The following is a 13,533-nucleotide window of genomic DNA, read 5'->3' as shown; positions in this document are numbered from 1 at the left end:
TTCAAGCAGAGGGAAGTACTGAGTAACACTGGTTGCTCTGCACTTTTTTTTTATATGGCTTTGCTTTTTTATTTTTCAGTTGTTGTCAGCTTCTCTTCCCAGGACATGATGGAATTATTAGGGGCTTGGTGGGAGGGGGCTGGCAGAGGCTTGTCTCCAGTTTGTTGGTGATGCGAGAGGTGTACGCTTTGCTCAGGATAAGGGAGAGAAAAACGGAGTACGGCTTTGAGCATTCTGGGAGGAGGGTGGGTAGGGTAGGATGGGATGGGATGCTGCTGGTCAGCCCCTAAATGTTTTTTGGAAGCTTTTACTGAAACCCAAAGCAGGGCTGCTACCACTAATCTAAGATTTACCCGGAGTCCTTTTCTCGGAGGCAAGAATCCACTTGCTCCTGTGTAAGGCTGAGTTGAACGCCGCCTCTCTCCATCTCCCATCTCATCCGCCGTTGTTTGAGCATTGTCTTTTTAAGAATTATTCATTAAGAGGGAGAAGCGAGTGCAGGATATGATTTTTGAAGGAAGGCATGTGCAAGCAAATACAGGTTTGGGAACCTCTTCGGGTCGGAGGTCGCAGGCTTCTAAAGCCAATTACTAAAGGCAGTTTTCTCGCATTCTTCAGGATGGTGCAGGGGCTTTACTTATGTGAAATTACTTAGTTTAGATGGTGCTTCAGCTTTTTAAGCAGATACGTGTGGGGCCTGGGAACTCTGGGGAGAGTTAAGAGCAACAGAAAGGCAGCAGTTAGACGTTACTTCGTAAGAAAACCTTTAAGTTTGTACTAATTACTATTGATCTTTTCAATAGCTCCTCTTAAACTTGGCGTATAAGTGCCCGTGGGGGTGTTAAAGGATAGGCTTACTTGAAACTGCATCAGGAAATGGTTTAATCGCCCAGTGGGAGGCTTGTTTCCACCACATCATTTCATCACTTGTATACTAGAAACAGTGTGCAGTGCTCGATTGCGTTATGTGTTTAATTCTTGTGCTTGGGATAAATGAGACAGCAAAATATAACTTTTTTGTTTGTTTTGGCAGGCTTGCTGATGTATCTAAAGTATACAGTAATCTTAACCACAAGGTAAATTTGCTAGAGAAATAGCTGGGGTTTGGGAGAAATGTCTGACACAAGAGTTTTGCCATTCATCCTGTATTCTAAAAAAAAATGTAAAAATGAAGGAAGAGATTTAAATTTTTAAACTATTTATTTTTCACTAAAAAGGCCGCTGAGGGGAGGACCACTAAGCTTAGCTATTAGACTTTCCGTGTGGTGTGGCATTTAAATGTCTTTGTCCAGGCCATACTAGTCGATGGGATAATGACGTTTTAAGTAGTGTTTTAAACTTTTAAATAGTGAATGTGTGCAAGATTTGAAATTAAAAACCCTCTTGTTTCTTCTCTCCATCAGCTTGAAAAACTACTGGGCGAGATTATCCTGTGTTTGCAGTCTCACTGCACTGGCTCTTACGACAGCGAGCTGCTGGAGCAGCTCTCTCCGTTGCTCTGCGCAGTATTTCAGCATAAGAGCAAACAGATGCGCAACCAGTGCGCCCACTTCTGGAACGCAACGTTTGCTAAGACTACGTCGTTAACGTATCCTGAAGAGTTAAAGTAGGATACATTTCTTTTCTATATTCCTGTATTTTTAAAGGAAGAGATCTTGGGTTACGCACAAATGAATTGGTCTCGTTCTGGTTACCATTTATACTCCTTTTCTGCAAGCTGGGGTATCTGCTGCTCTTGTTGTCCGCCTTCTCCCCCACCTTCCGTAAGTTTAAAATTCTTTTTTGTTGAGCAGATCTGTGTTAAGCCAAGCCAAAAAGAAAATTCCACTCTTGCTGCCCGCTTTTGAAAGCGTGGGGGTAGCTGAAGAATACAGCGGCCCGTTCTCTGACTCGGTAAGTGTTTTGTTGACCCCAACGGCCGCTTCGTTGTGTGTGGCTTGTTGGGAACAGCTCAGAAGGCAGTGGCAAGGTCAGTTTTGATTTTTAGTGTGGTTGGCCAGCGCTTGCTTTGTGTTTGGAGTGATGAGCTGTGCTGGGTAAGCACCATCAAAAGACTGAGCTGGTTCGTAACAGTTTGTGCATTTTAAATTTGGGGTCTACTAGCTTGTTTGAAATAATTAATTTTTTTAAAGTTGTCCTCTACGTAATTTAGAGGAAAATGGGAGTGTGGGACAGTTCAGTGGTAGGAATTAATGTATCTTGGAATGGGTTTGTGAGCTTTGGAGTTCTGCCATACAATGCATTCAGGGTATTTCTGTTTGAATAGACGGAAGATTCACAGCTGGATGCGAAGATCAGTGGAATGGAAGTAAAGTTGGGTCAAAACCGATACCCTGCATTGGCACAGGCGAGTGAACTGAAAAACGAAGTAAGAGACAAGTCCAGTAACATGCAAGTAGCGTCTGCAAAGGTAAGGCGTTTGCAGATAGGTGTGACGGAGCCCAATCCCTTATGTTCTGCCGCAGAACAGCTAGTCTGCTGCTGTAAATTCTCAGTAAAAAATAATGCACTTGGTGATGCTGGAACGCTTTTTGTGCAAGCGTAGGCTGTGCGGCACACCTGAATTACATTTTCCTGTTTAGAATTCTTCGATAAATTCAGATTTCTGAGTTTTAAGAGGGATCATTGAAGACTGTTTGATGGGTGGGAGGAGCAGCAGCCGGATACAACATTCACGCCTCGGTCTGGCTGCAGGTTGTGAGAGGTTTGGGTGTTGAGGTGGATCTTGGTTTTGGTAGACGTGTGCTGCACGCTGACCTGCACTAGGGGGAGAAGGGTGCTGCATTCGTAAGGAACCACTGGGTTAGTAAACAACAGGAAACAGCAGTCCTCCGGAGTATGGAGGTACCTGTGCCTGTTACAGGCTTGGAATGCCAAGAGACGAAAGGAAGCGCAGAAGCTGGCTTAGGAGCACGGAGGAGGGGTTGCAGGATCTCTCCTAGGTGGTGCTGGGGGGTAAAAAACACACGTGAAGAAACTCAGCACCTACTTGAGGGAATTGTGCCCATCGATAGGCTGAAAGAACTGCGGTTGTTTGAGAACTGTTCCCCTTAGGGTGGCTGTATCTGAACAAGGAAAGCACTTTCAGTTCCTCTGTTTTGTTTCTAATCTGGGTTTGATGGGTTTTTTTCCTTTCTGTAGTTGAAACTGGAATTTTCATCCCCGAAGACTAAAAGTGGGACGCCTTTGGAAGAGGAGAAATCTGTTGATTTTGTGTTTATTCCTCCAGAAACAAAAGCAAGAATACTGACAGAACATCAAAAGGAAGTGCTTAGGTCAAAGAGGTCTGTAATTTATTCTGTTTTAAACTTAATGTGAAATGTAATTACATCGACATAACTTCAGTTCCTGTATCTCAGACTGTTACAGGTAGCTCTTACTCCTCCGTACAACTTATAAGATTTAAAGCTAACGAAATTCCTTGCTTTACTAGTTTAAAACAACCAAATTACTCTCTGATCTGCCTTTTCTCTTTTGATTAAATACACTGTTATCTGTTAGGAGATTGGTCATTTGGGGTTGACATTTTTATTCATGACTCATGTGCAATGTGAAATGGAAGATCTCATTTTTCTCACATCATTGAAATGAAAGGGATTTTTTCACCTGATCGGAAGGAAAGACTTCAAAATTTGAAGAGAAGTCTTACGTCAACAGCATATCAGAAACTGGGATGTTCTCAAGACTCATCTTAATTGCAAGGGAATCTTTAGAATTACCCTCTTTTTCATGAGAAAGGAATACTGGAGTATTTTCTGTACTTGGGCAGCAAAAATGCAGTGTAAGGAACATTGTGTACGTGCTGCTAGACAGGAACTCAGTTGGGTTATGCAGTTAGCATGTGCTGATGAATTCTTTGCTAGTGGGATCCTAATCACAGCTTTTATTTTTTTCCCCAAAAAGCATGTTTGAAATTAAAGGTTCAATGCAACTGAAAGTAGCGGTCTTGGAACAAGGAGGTAAATCGCGCTCTGCAGCCGCCTTGCGGTTTGCCAGCTGGAGCGCCAGGGCATAGCAGCCGGTTGCAATGCCGTGCCTTCTCTGCCCCGCTGTCTGTGCGCAGGCCCTGCTCACGCGTGGTGCCGTTGGAGTAGTCTTGAGAGTTTGGAGGTTTGGTCCACTCCGTACAAGTATCCGCTCGCTTGTGATTAACGCATTGTGCTGCCCTATCCTTTAATTTTTTAAATTAAAAGAAGAGCCTGACGCACCGATTCTGGGTTTGTTTCAGGGTCGGTATTCCTGCCATGTACAACAATCTGGACGCATCGCAAGACACTACCTTATTTTCCCAGTACACTCAAAGTCAGGAAGATTCTTTGTAAGTAAAGGTGGCCAGTGTATACCCTAAAGGCCTCCCCCTTTTCTGCTACGCTTCTAACTTAAGTAACTTCTGTTTTAGGGAAAAATCATCGTTAATAGAAGACGCAAAAGAAGATGCTAAAAACAAGCCTCAGGTAAATTTTTCTTGTCTAATGGTAATTAAGATGTCAGAATTATAACTGTACCGCTGATGGTTTCTTCCTATTAGTAGCTCTGGTAACAACACTCTTTGGGTTTGGTTGCTGGTTATGGTACGGATTTAAGCTTGGTTTGGAAACTTCAAAAAAGAAAACGTACGCCCAAATGTATCGGCTCAGGAATAATTTCCTTTCTCTGTATTGATTAACCTGTAAAACTCTGGAGAATATCTTCTTTTTCTTGGGGTGCCTCTTCTTTCCCCCCATGCCTGAGCAATACTGGCGCAGGCCGCGTGGCTGTAGAACACCCTGATGGCTTTGGGGTCTCTGTTTCATTCTCACCAGCACATTTGAAGTAATACCACTGCAGCGTTCTTTGTGCTGTGTCCTGCTTTACAAAATTCCCACTAGAAAGGGCCAGGCATTGAGCATTTTGACTTCATTTCAAAATGGGGGGTTTATATAATTGGTTTTAGTGAGGGTGTGTTTGTTGTTACACAGCCGCAGGCATTAGAGGGACTTAGGGATCAGTCGGGTGTACACGCTGCCGCTGACTAGTACGGTATCGGGGCAAAAATAGCCGAACGCTGCAGCACAGACTTGCCGTGACTTGCTACGGAGCTGTTCTATGAACTGTTTAATTGCCTCGCTTTATGTTAGGAGCCATAACTTCTCTTCTGTAACCCTTTTTCACCCCCTAGCAGATGCATTTGGTGTGCATCATGCTTTTCTGGAACTATTTTTACATTTAAAAGTGAATGTGACTTTTTTAATATTGATTTTTATATTCCTCTAGTGGGCCATGCTTTTAAACCTCTTAGCTATGTTTCCACATTCTGAACTGCTTTTGGATGAAGCTCTAAAGACTTGAGGGGGGCTAAATAGTAGATTTGGGGGCGGGGGGGGGAACATTGTAAATCCTAAATATAGATCCGCTCACTTTTGGAGAGGAGTTGGCTAAACAGCTAGCGTGATCAACTGTAGTGCCCAACAGACAGTAGGGAAAACCTGACAGCAGATTTTTCATTTAAAAAACTGTTTTAGTAGTAGGTTTGTTCATTTACGTTTTGCAAGAGATATTGTTTTGCAGTTCTTCGAGTCTTGAGATTAAAAAAATAATCTTCTATAACTACCAAAGGACAGATAATACATACAGTAATGTGAAGGAAGGGTGGTCTGAAGAACATCGTGGGTGTGTTGCTTTCTATTCCACCAGAGCTGCTTTTTTTCACGTATTATATTAATAGCAAAACTATAACACTTTTGCTGTTTCATATTTTTGGAACAGGAAGATGTGAAGGACAGCGAGAGCGAAGGACATGCCAACAAATCGGATAAAATCACAGAGGACTGCAAATCCAGTCACCCTGTTGCGAACGCTGCCTGTGTGAGAAAGTCGCCTGCTACTCACGCAGAGGAGAGCTCGGCTTTAAACGGCGAGGAAGAGTCAAAAAGCGACACGGCTGAAACGATTCTGAAGGAGCCATCGGTTGGAGAGGGGTTAGAAAACAGCACTGTGGAAGCAGCTTCGAAGGAGGCCTTAGGAGGGAATGGAAACACTTCAAATGTCAGCAACAATTCATCTTCAAGTGACATAATTTCTGGAACACCGCAGCCTACAAGCCGACGGCAGTCTTTTATTACTCTGGAGATATTTGGGAGTTCAGAGAACAGACCCTTTAGCCTTTCAGCACTGAACAGTTTATCAGAGGTGTCTGGAAGTGCTTCTGCAGCAGGTAAACAGGACAATGCCAGCGTATGCAAGACCGGTGCTAACGCAGAGAAATATGGAGAAGATAAAAAGCCTTCAAAATCAGAGTCTGACCATATGTTTACTGCAATACGGAGGCTAACTCGCAGGCAGAGTAAAATGGAGCACAAAGGAAATAAGCAGTCCAAGTTCTTTATTAGGTCAGAACAAGAGAAAAGCATGCAAGAATCTCTTGCTTCCAACAGTATGGACAATAGTCCTAAGCTGTCTTCTCCAGTAGAAGACATGGAACATGTTCTGCTTGCTCAGTCCCAAGCACTCCAATCTACAGAAGTGGAAATCAAAAAAGTTGAAGACACGATAGCAGAAATGGAAAAGGTTCGGACATTGGACATGGATTCTAAAGAAAATACACCACCGGAGACGACAGTGTCCCCTGACCAGGTGACAGGCGACGATAGCCAGGTTCCACAGGCATCTCCTAATCAGAAAATACTACGGCGTTCTTTGAGACGACGGTCAGAAACTGTAGAAGGTACAGCAGGTAGTCAGGATAAGGAAGATGGCCACCAAAAGAGAGACAGGCGTAAAGAAGACGAAAAATCTGGGCAAAAGAAGGCGCTGCAGACTAAAGATGACACACCGCAAAAGCAGAAAGCAGTTTCTGGAAAAGCTACAGAAAATACAAATAAAAAAGAAAGCAACCTGCCTGAGGGAAGTGCTGCAGAGGACTTAGGCTCAAAGGAGTCTCCTGCTGCTTCGAGGGGCCTTGATGAGGAAGCGAACAGAAGCGCCAGGATGTCAGAAGATAGCATGAAGACTGACACAGAAGGTCAGGGCTGTAGCTCAAGTACAGTAGATCAGAAGAAGAGTGAACGCCCACGATACCACACAAGAAGAGCTTTACAAGGCTTGCTTTCCAGCATAGAAAACTCAGAGGCTGATGTTTCTGAGACCAAGGAAGAAAGCACAAGGAAGAAAAGATCTGGAAAAGTGAAAAATAGAAATGATTCTCTTGAAGGTAAACTGAAAGATGTACAGCCGGGAAGCTGCAGCCATGAGGTGTCTTCCCAAGGAAACGAAGCTAAGAATCTGTCAGAAACAGCTAAAGGTGAACTAAGCTGTGAAGTCAGCACAGACACTGCACTGACACCTGAACCGCGTGACCTGAAAAGCCAAGTAATTCCTGCAGACGCGAGCGAAGCTGTGGGATCTGCCAGCTCGGAGGAGCCACCTGACGCACAGAACGCGTGTGTGGAACAAAACGACAGCGAGGCATCGGCGGAATCGTTCACCGACCCTTGTGTATCTGATCAAGATTTGAAAGCAGCGGAGGAAAACAGGCAGGTGGAGAAGGAAACAGGCGCAGAAGACTGTTCACCTGTTCTGCCTGAATGTATAGCAGGAGCGAACGCTTCAGGCGGCAGTCCTTCCTCTCCGCAAATACCTGAGTGTCAGCGCAAAAGAAGCAAAAGGCTGAAAAGACTAAGGAACTGCAGTTGCTGTTATAAAAAGTCAAAGCAGCAAGTCACGTCACTCCCTGAATCGGAAAATGGGAACGCTCGTGAAGTGAGCGAGCCCCAAACCAGCCCAGTTCAGGCGTCTGTAAATGCATCGGAGATGTCTGGTAATTCAAGTCTTGATGAGAGCTTGCCCATGGCACCCTGCGCGGTGAGCACTCCGCTGCGTCCTCCTGAGCAACCCGGCGCCTTTAACTTGGAAGGAGAGGGAACATCTGAAGATAATCTGCAAGGGGATGGTGGTGTAGTGGAGGAGGACCTGGATTATCCAGAGTGTATAGCAGATGAAATTAATGACTCGATAGCAGAAATGAAAGAACCTGCTGATCAGAGTGACCAAACCGGACGGTGTCTGTCTGATTGTGCTTCAGATAAGCCTGGTGAGAGCTGGCTGGCTGCCAGGGATCCAGGCGAAGAACCAGCAGCTACAGAAAAGGAAGAAATAAGTCAGAACGGACAAGTGGAGGAGGTGCCTGAGGCACTGACTGTTGTTAGCAACCCTGAGGAAAACCAGATGAACGAGCTAGAAAGTGATCAGGATGATGATGAAGCAGCTGAGAAAGCTTTAGGAGAAACTTGTGTTATTCAAGATAGAGAGATGAAGGAGGAATTAGTGGAAATTGAAATTACGGTTCCTGAAAATGTGGCCTTAGACAAAGAAGATGCAGTAGAAAATAACAGTGTGGATTCACCTCAAAAGCTGGAAAATCAGGATTCTTTAGCGTTAGCTAATGAAAGCCCTAATGGTATGCAGGCGCGCTGCATGTGGTCTCCTTCAGCTTCTCCATCCACTAGTATTTTAAAGAGAGGCATAAAAAGAAATCAAGAGGACGATTCCCTGTCACCTGCTAATAAGGTATTGCCATGTCCTTCATCCTGTCACTCCTGAGTCGTTCTGTCCTCAACCAGGGGGTCTGCAGTGTAACGAGTTCCAAATACATTGAATTATTGACTGTTTTTTTCATCGCAAGTGGCTGTGCAGAAGCCGTACAGACTTCTTACTGTAATGCTGGAGCACTGACGGGCTTGTGTTACGGGGGCTTGGGGCGGGGAGGCTTGTTTCGGAAACAGAGCACCGAAGTCTAATCTGCCGCCTGGGTTGCAGCGCAGCAAACGTTTACTGCAGACCCGCTGTATGTGTAGGCAGGGTCTTACCCCTGCATTTTGAGCGGCTTTTACAAAACGCACGTAATGTTTCCTTCAGCGATAAGGAATTCATGGGTTCTGTGCTTGGGTGAAGCATCGTCACTGTCGTTCGAGAACTTTAATGACTATTGCAAACTGAGCTGTTTTGTCTCCTTAGACTTTACCAGCGTGCAGTGGTTTGAGTTGATGCTATAAAAACTGTTTCTCTCTAAAAACAGATCCGTCGAGTCTCTTTTGCAAACCCAATTTATCAAGAAGGGCTGGCAGATGACATAGACAGGAGAAGCCCAGTTATTAGATCCCATTCTTCTTCACCGTCTTCCCGCGGTCTTAAAATTTTATCGAATATTCAGGCTAAGGTAAAATCCGTCTCTTATGTGTGTCATAAGTACTTGTGTGTCTCGTCATAGGTAACGTTGCTTTAGTCTATGTTCACGGTTGCTTGCAAGCAATGGTAAGAGCAGAGGATCAGTAAGTGCAAGAAATAGCTCTGACTGGTTTAGCCTGACTCATTCTGTTACTCTCTGAAGACAAATGCACTCTGAGATCTAGGTAGCTAGAATCTTACTGTTAACTGATTTCCTACAATCCTGAGAGATATTTTTTCCTCTCTTTCTATCCAGCACATTACCACTCCAACCAAAGGATTTCTGTCCCCAGGATCTCGTAACCCTAACTTTAAGAGCTCAAAGAAGTGTTTAGTAAGAAGTGCTTTGGTTCACGTTTCTCTTCTAATTTTTTTTTTCCTGTATTCAGTCGTGTGATAGTTAATTTAATAATTTTTCTGTATTATTCAAGATTTCGGAAATGGCTAAGGAATCGCTGCCTTGCCCTACGGAATGCGTGTATCCTGCCTTAGTTGGCTGCAAAGCACCGGTCGACGTCATTTTACCTCAGATTACATCCAACATATGGTAAGTGGGTTGTTGCTTTTGAAGATTCCACTTTAATGGAAACGGAATTCTTGCTGAACCTACCAAACCAAATTTGCCAATGCAAAACGTGATGACTTAGAGGCATCTTTAGCCAAATATAGTAAGAGGAGGGAGGTGGGTTTGGTGGGGGAGACACTTAAGTATTTTGGAAATACTCAAGTCTTTTTTGTAAGACTGAAAAGCTTGTGCCCAGGAACAAGCTTTTGCCATTTCATGTGCAGAGCCGGCTGATCCTAGTGATCCGTGACAAAGCAGTTGGAGCTTTCTGTGTATTGAAGGTGAAGTGGGATTTTAAAACAATCTCCATTTCAGATGTAGAAAGGCCGCGTGCCCGGCTAGCTGGCTTTCCCATCTGAGTTGTGATGACTTGCTGTGACAGACTGTAGGCGTGCAGCGGGAACTGCTCAGAACGGCCCCCTCTCGCGTACTCGGCTCCTTCTTCCACCCGTGTTACGCAGGAGCGGGCTTTCGAACGCCGTTCTCTGACGGCTGTAGGATAAACTGCCGAGCGCTGTGCTTCTGCGGATAGAACGTCGCTGGCATTTTGTTCTCCCTTCACTGTGTGCTTGTGAACTGGCATTCTTGTAAGATTCCTTTCTGCTCCACCGTGCCAGGCAGAAAGGACATCAATTCTAGCGTAAAGAACCATTTTCCTTTCTCCCCTGCTTCAGCGCCAGAGGCCTGGGGCAGCTTGTTCGAGCGAAGAACATTAAGACAGTGGGCGATCTGAGTACTTTGACAGCATCAGAAATCAAAACTCTTCCCATCCGCTCTCCGAAAGTTTCCAGTGTTAGAAGAGCTCTTAAAGCATATCATGAGCAACAGGTAAAGTTTAATTTTAGTACCCAAAAAGCCAATATTAGCCTAATGAACCGCTAACATCCATCGTGAGGAATAACGGCCCAGGTGGGGAGGGGGGAGGCATGTCCTTCCTTAAAAATGCGCTTTTAAAATGTAATCTCTTCCTGCCAAAGCAGCTAACATGGGGGTTCAAGGAACGGATTACTTGGTTACAATATTATTAACTGGAGCGATGATGGTGTTTATTAGGAGGTTAAAACATATCCTAGCATGTAATCCTTTTTTCTTTTCTTGAAAATGCATCTCTTGTTCTCTCCCAAAAAAATCTTCAGGTAAAATCTCGAGGATTTGAGGAAATAGCAGTGCTTGAAGATGCAGAAAAGCCTGTCAATAACATAGAGGATAAATCTCTCTGTGTAGATGAAGAAAAACTTGCAACAGGTACCTATTGCTGGCTTTTTGCTTAGGATTTGGATGTTTATTGCTGCTTTCCTTCTCTCCTAACGGGAGCACTTGATCTGTTTTTGATTAGTGTTTGAGTTAGCCACTTTATGAAGCCCTGTAGCAATGGCTTTTTAAAACTGGTATGTTACTTTATATTTTATAGAAATATAAAACATATTTTGAGGGAAAGATGCTGGTTTTCCCTAAACGAGCTTGCATAAGCATGCAAAGAACATATTGGGCAGGGCTCTAAGTGGTTGGTTTTCTGAATGTCACCCGGGTTTGTCTCCTGAGCTGTTCAGTGCCCTGGTAAGTGCTGTGGTTCTGGGCAGAAACAAGAAGCAGCGGTGCCTCATCCTGAGGGGGGCGGGACAGGAGAGGGGTGGTTCCCTGGTCACCCGGTTTGGATTTGGGTGCCTAGATTAGATTTGGATTCTCCTGCGTGTGCGTTTTGGGAGTTTGGCCTGATGGCTCAGACAGAGGAATCCACGTTTGCTCTTCCTACGAGATTCTTGAAGCATTTGGTTAACTGAAGAACTCAGAACTCAGAGTAACTTCTCCCCAGCTGTTTAGTTTAAAAATTGGACTTTGGGATTACACGTCTTGAAGGACACTGATGGTATCCGAATGCGATCGAATACTTTAATTTCTGTCCTTAGGGGGTTTTTTTTTGTACAGTCATGATCAAACATAATGAAAGTCACCCCAAAGAAGAGGTTCTGAGGGGTGCCTTTCTCAGCAGCTCCCATATTGTGTGGAACAAACACTTTGTAGGCTGCTTGAGTATGTTATTGTGTACAAAAGAAGCTGTAACGATCTGCTACAACATAATTCTGCTTGGATTTAAACCCAAACTGCCCTACTTTCCTTCCTTTTCAGATTTGATTGAACCAGTTGTCCTGGATACCCACGACCAGCCCACAGCAGATCTTCTGAGCCAAATTGATGCACTTGCTGCTCAGCTGACATCTGAAGATCTTCATGGCTATTCCGGAAGCCAACTTTTTGAGATGCAAGAAAAACTTGTTGGCATGACAAACTGTATCATGAAAAACCTGCAGTCCCGCTGGAAATCGCCACCCCATGAAAGTTCTGATTAGTTGCTTATAATTTCTAAGTAAGGAGGATTTTGTTACAACAGTTTTCCCCAAAATCTGCTTTTCTTACTGGTGAATTATTCCTTAAGGTGTGCATTTTGTACTACAGAAGGTTTTTTTAACACCTATATGAGCAAAGTATATCATGGCTGGTTTTTTTTTTTTGTTTCCTGGGGTTTTTTGTTTGTCTGTCTTTAATCTGTGGGATTGATTATTCCCTATTAGAGGTATTTGTATTGCTATGCATATTTCTTTCAGATAGTGAAAGAAAACTTGATGAAGTTGTGCAATAGCAAAGACTGTGAAACCAAACCAACAGAGTAATTAAATTATTTTTTCAAATCCAAAGTGTTCTTCCTGCTGCAAACTCTTACGATCTGGTGAGAGACCGAGCTCCCAGCTCTGCTCATCTGCTGCCCGCTTGTCTCCTCTGAAGCTGCTGAAACTCTGACAGGCAGCGGCTCTCCTCAGCACCATTTTATACTGAGATAAGCTGTGCCTAATTCCTTACAGCAGCAACAGTTGAGGAACCTGGTAGTTGACAACCAGCTGACACCTATTTTTGCATGTGTTTTTATAAGAATCACACTAAGAAGCCGATAATGCGACGACCCCTTACGGGTTGAAAGGCCGCGCAGCACTCCTCGGGCTGTTCCCGTGTCGTGTTCGCAGCAGTGCTCCTGCGGAGAAGACTTTTTTTCCTTGGGGAAACAAATGGATTTGACGAGAGCTCTTTGTATATTATGTACAGTCCTATGATGGCAAATGTTGGTTAATAATTTATGATTTTGAGTTCTAATTGCATGGAATGTATTGCTGCTTCTCAAGAGACCTTCAGAGAGAGTTCTTGGGTTTTACTCTGGAAATCTAATTTGTATATATTGTACTGTAGCTATCAAAATGGACATTTATCGAAAGGAGTTGCTGCGGGTGGTTTTAGAATTTACACGTGGGCAAATTAAACAGAAAATGGTTCCCAGCTGCGTTAATGTCATTGTGGTTTGGTGGTGTTGGTGTTTGTCTTGAACCCTTCAGAGCGGTTCAGCCCTCCCTCAGCATTGCCTTGGATTCACAAGGTTGGGAGGGACCCTGGAAGGGCATCGCTGCTGCCTTTTGGGAGGTGCAGGACCTCAGCGACAAGTCGTACCGTGTCCACAGGACTCGATCTGTGCTTTTCAGCTCATGGAGAAAAGGAACAGGTCAAAGAGGCGTCTTGGCACTGCAGTGCGAACAGCACCAGTGACAATGTGGCTGTTGGCTTTTCTTGCTTTCTCAGATGTGTTACTTTGGCACCAAATCTGCCTCTGTAGGTTTTTTATCGCTTGTCTCCAGGGACCTGTGTGGCTGAGGCTGTTCTTGTTTAACTAACACCCTTCAGTGCCAGCAGGCCCCACTCGCGCTGGGAGGAGGGACAGTTCCCTC

General features: G+C 44.4%; 1 protein-coding gene across 2 annotated transcripts in view; it reads left to right on the top strand.

Annotated features, from left to right (window-relative positions):
* Window positions 1-13,090, top strand: part of RIF1 (replication timing regulatory factor 1) — a 37,744-nt gene extending 24,654 nt beyond the window's left edge. The window contains exons 22-35 of one of the 2 annotated variants that reach the window (XM_075092739.1): window positions 1,034-1,076; window positions 1,404-1,606; window positions 1,794-1,893; window positions 2,267-2,410; window positions 3,142-3,284; window positions 4,229-4,318; window positions 4,400-4,454; window positions 5,746-8,544; window positions 9,053-9,193; window positions 9,458-9,535; window positions 9,633-9,748; window positions 10,441-10,594; window positions 10,903-11,011; window positions 11,894-13,090. In XM_075092739.1, coding sequence (XP_074948840.1) covers window positions 1,034-1,076; window positions 1,404-1,606; window positions 1,794-1,893; window positions 2,267-2,410; window positions 3,142-3,284; window positions 4,229-4,318; window positions 4,400-4,454; window positions 5,746-8,544; window positions 9,053-9,193; window positions 9,458-9,535; window positions 9,633-9,748; window positions 10,441-10,594; window positions 10,903-11,011; window positions 11,894-12,114 — 4,396 coding nt within the window. In that variant the 3' untranslated portion in view covers window positions 12,115-13,090. The remainder of the gene's footprint in view (window positions 1-1,033; window positions 1,077-1,403; window positions 1,607-1,793; window positions 1,894-2,266; window positions 2,411-3,141; window positions 3,285-4,228; window positions 4,319-4,399; window positions 4,455-5,745; window positions 8,545-9,052; window positions 9,194-9,457; window positions 9,536-9,632; window positions 9,749-10,440; window positions 10,595-10,902; window positions 11,012-11,893) is intronic. The other variant, XM_075092740.1, reaches the window with a different exon arrangement.
* Window positions 13,091-13,533: the final 443 nt, after the last annotated feature.

Source organism: Phalacrocorax aristotelis, chromosome 5 (genome assembly GCF_949628215.1).
Source record: "Phalacrocorax aristotelis chromosome 5, bGulAri2.1, whole genome shotgun sequence".
Taxonomy (NCBI): Eukaryota; Metazoa; Chordata; class Aves; order Suliformes; family Phalacrocoracidae; genus Phalacrocorax; species Phalacrocorax aristotelis.
Note: the sequence above shows the minus strand (reverse complement) of the source record. Positions and strands in the feature narration are given on the sequence as shown.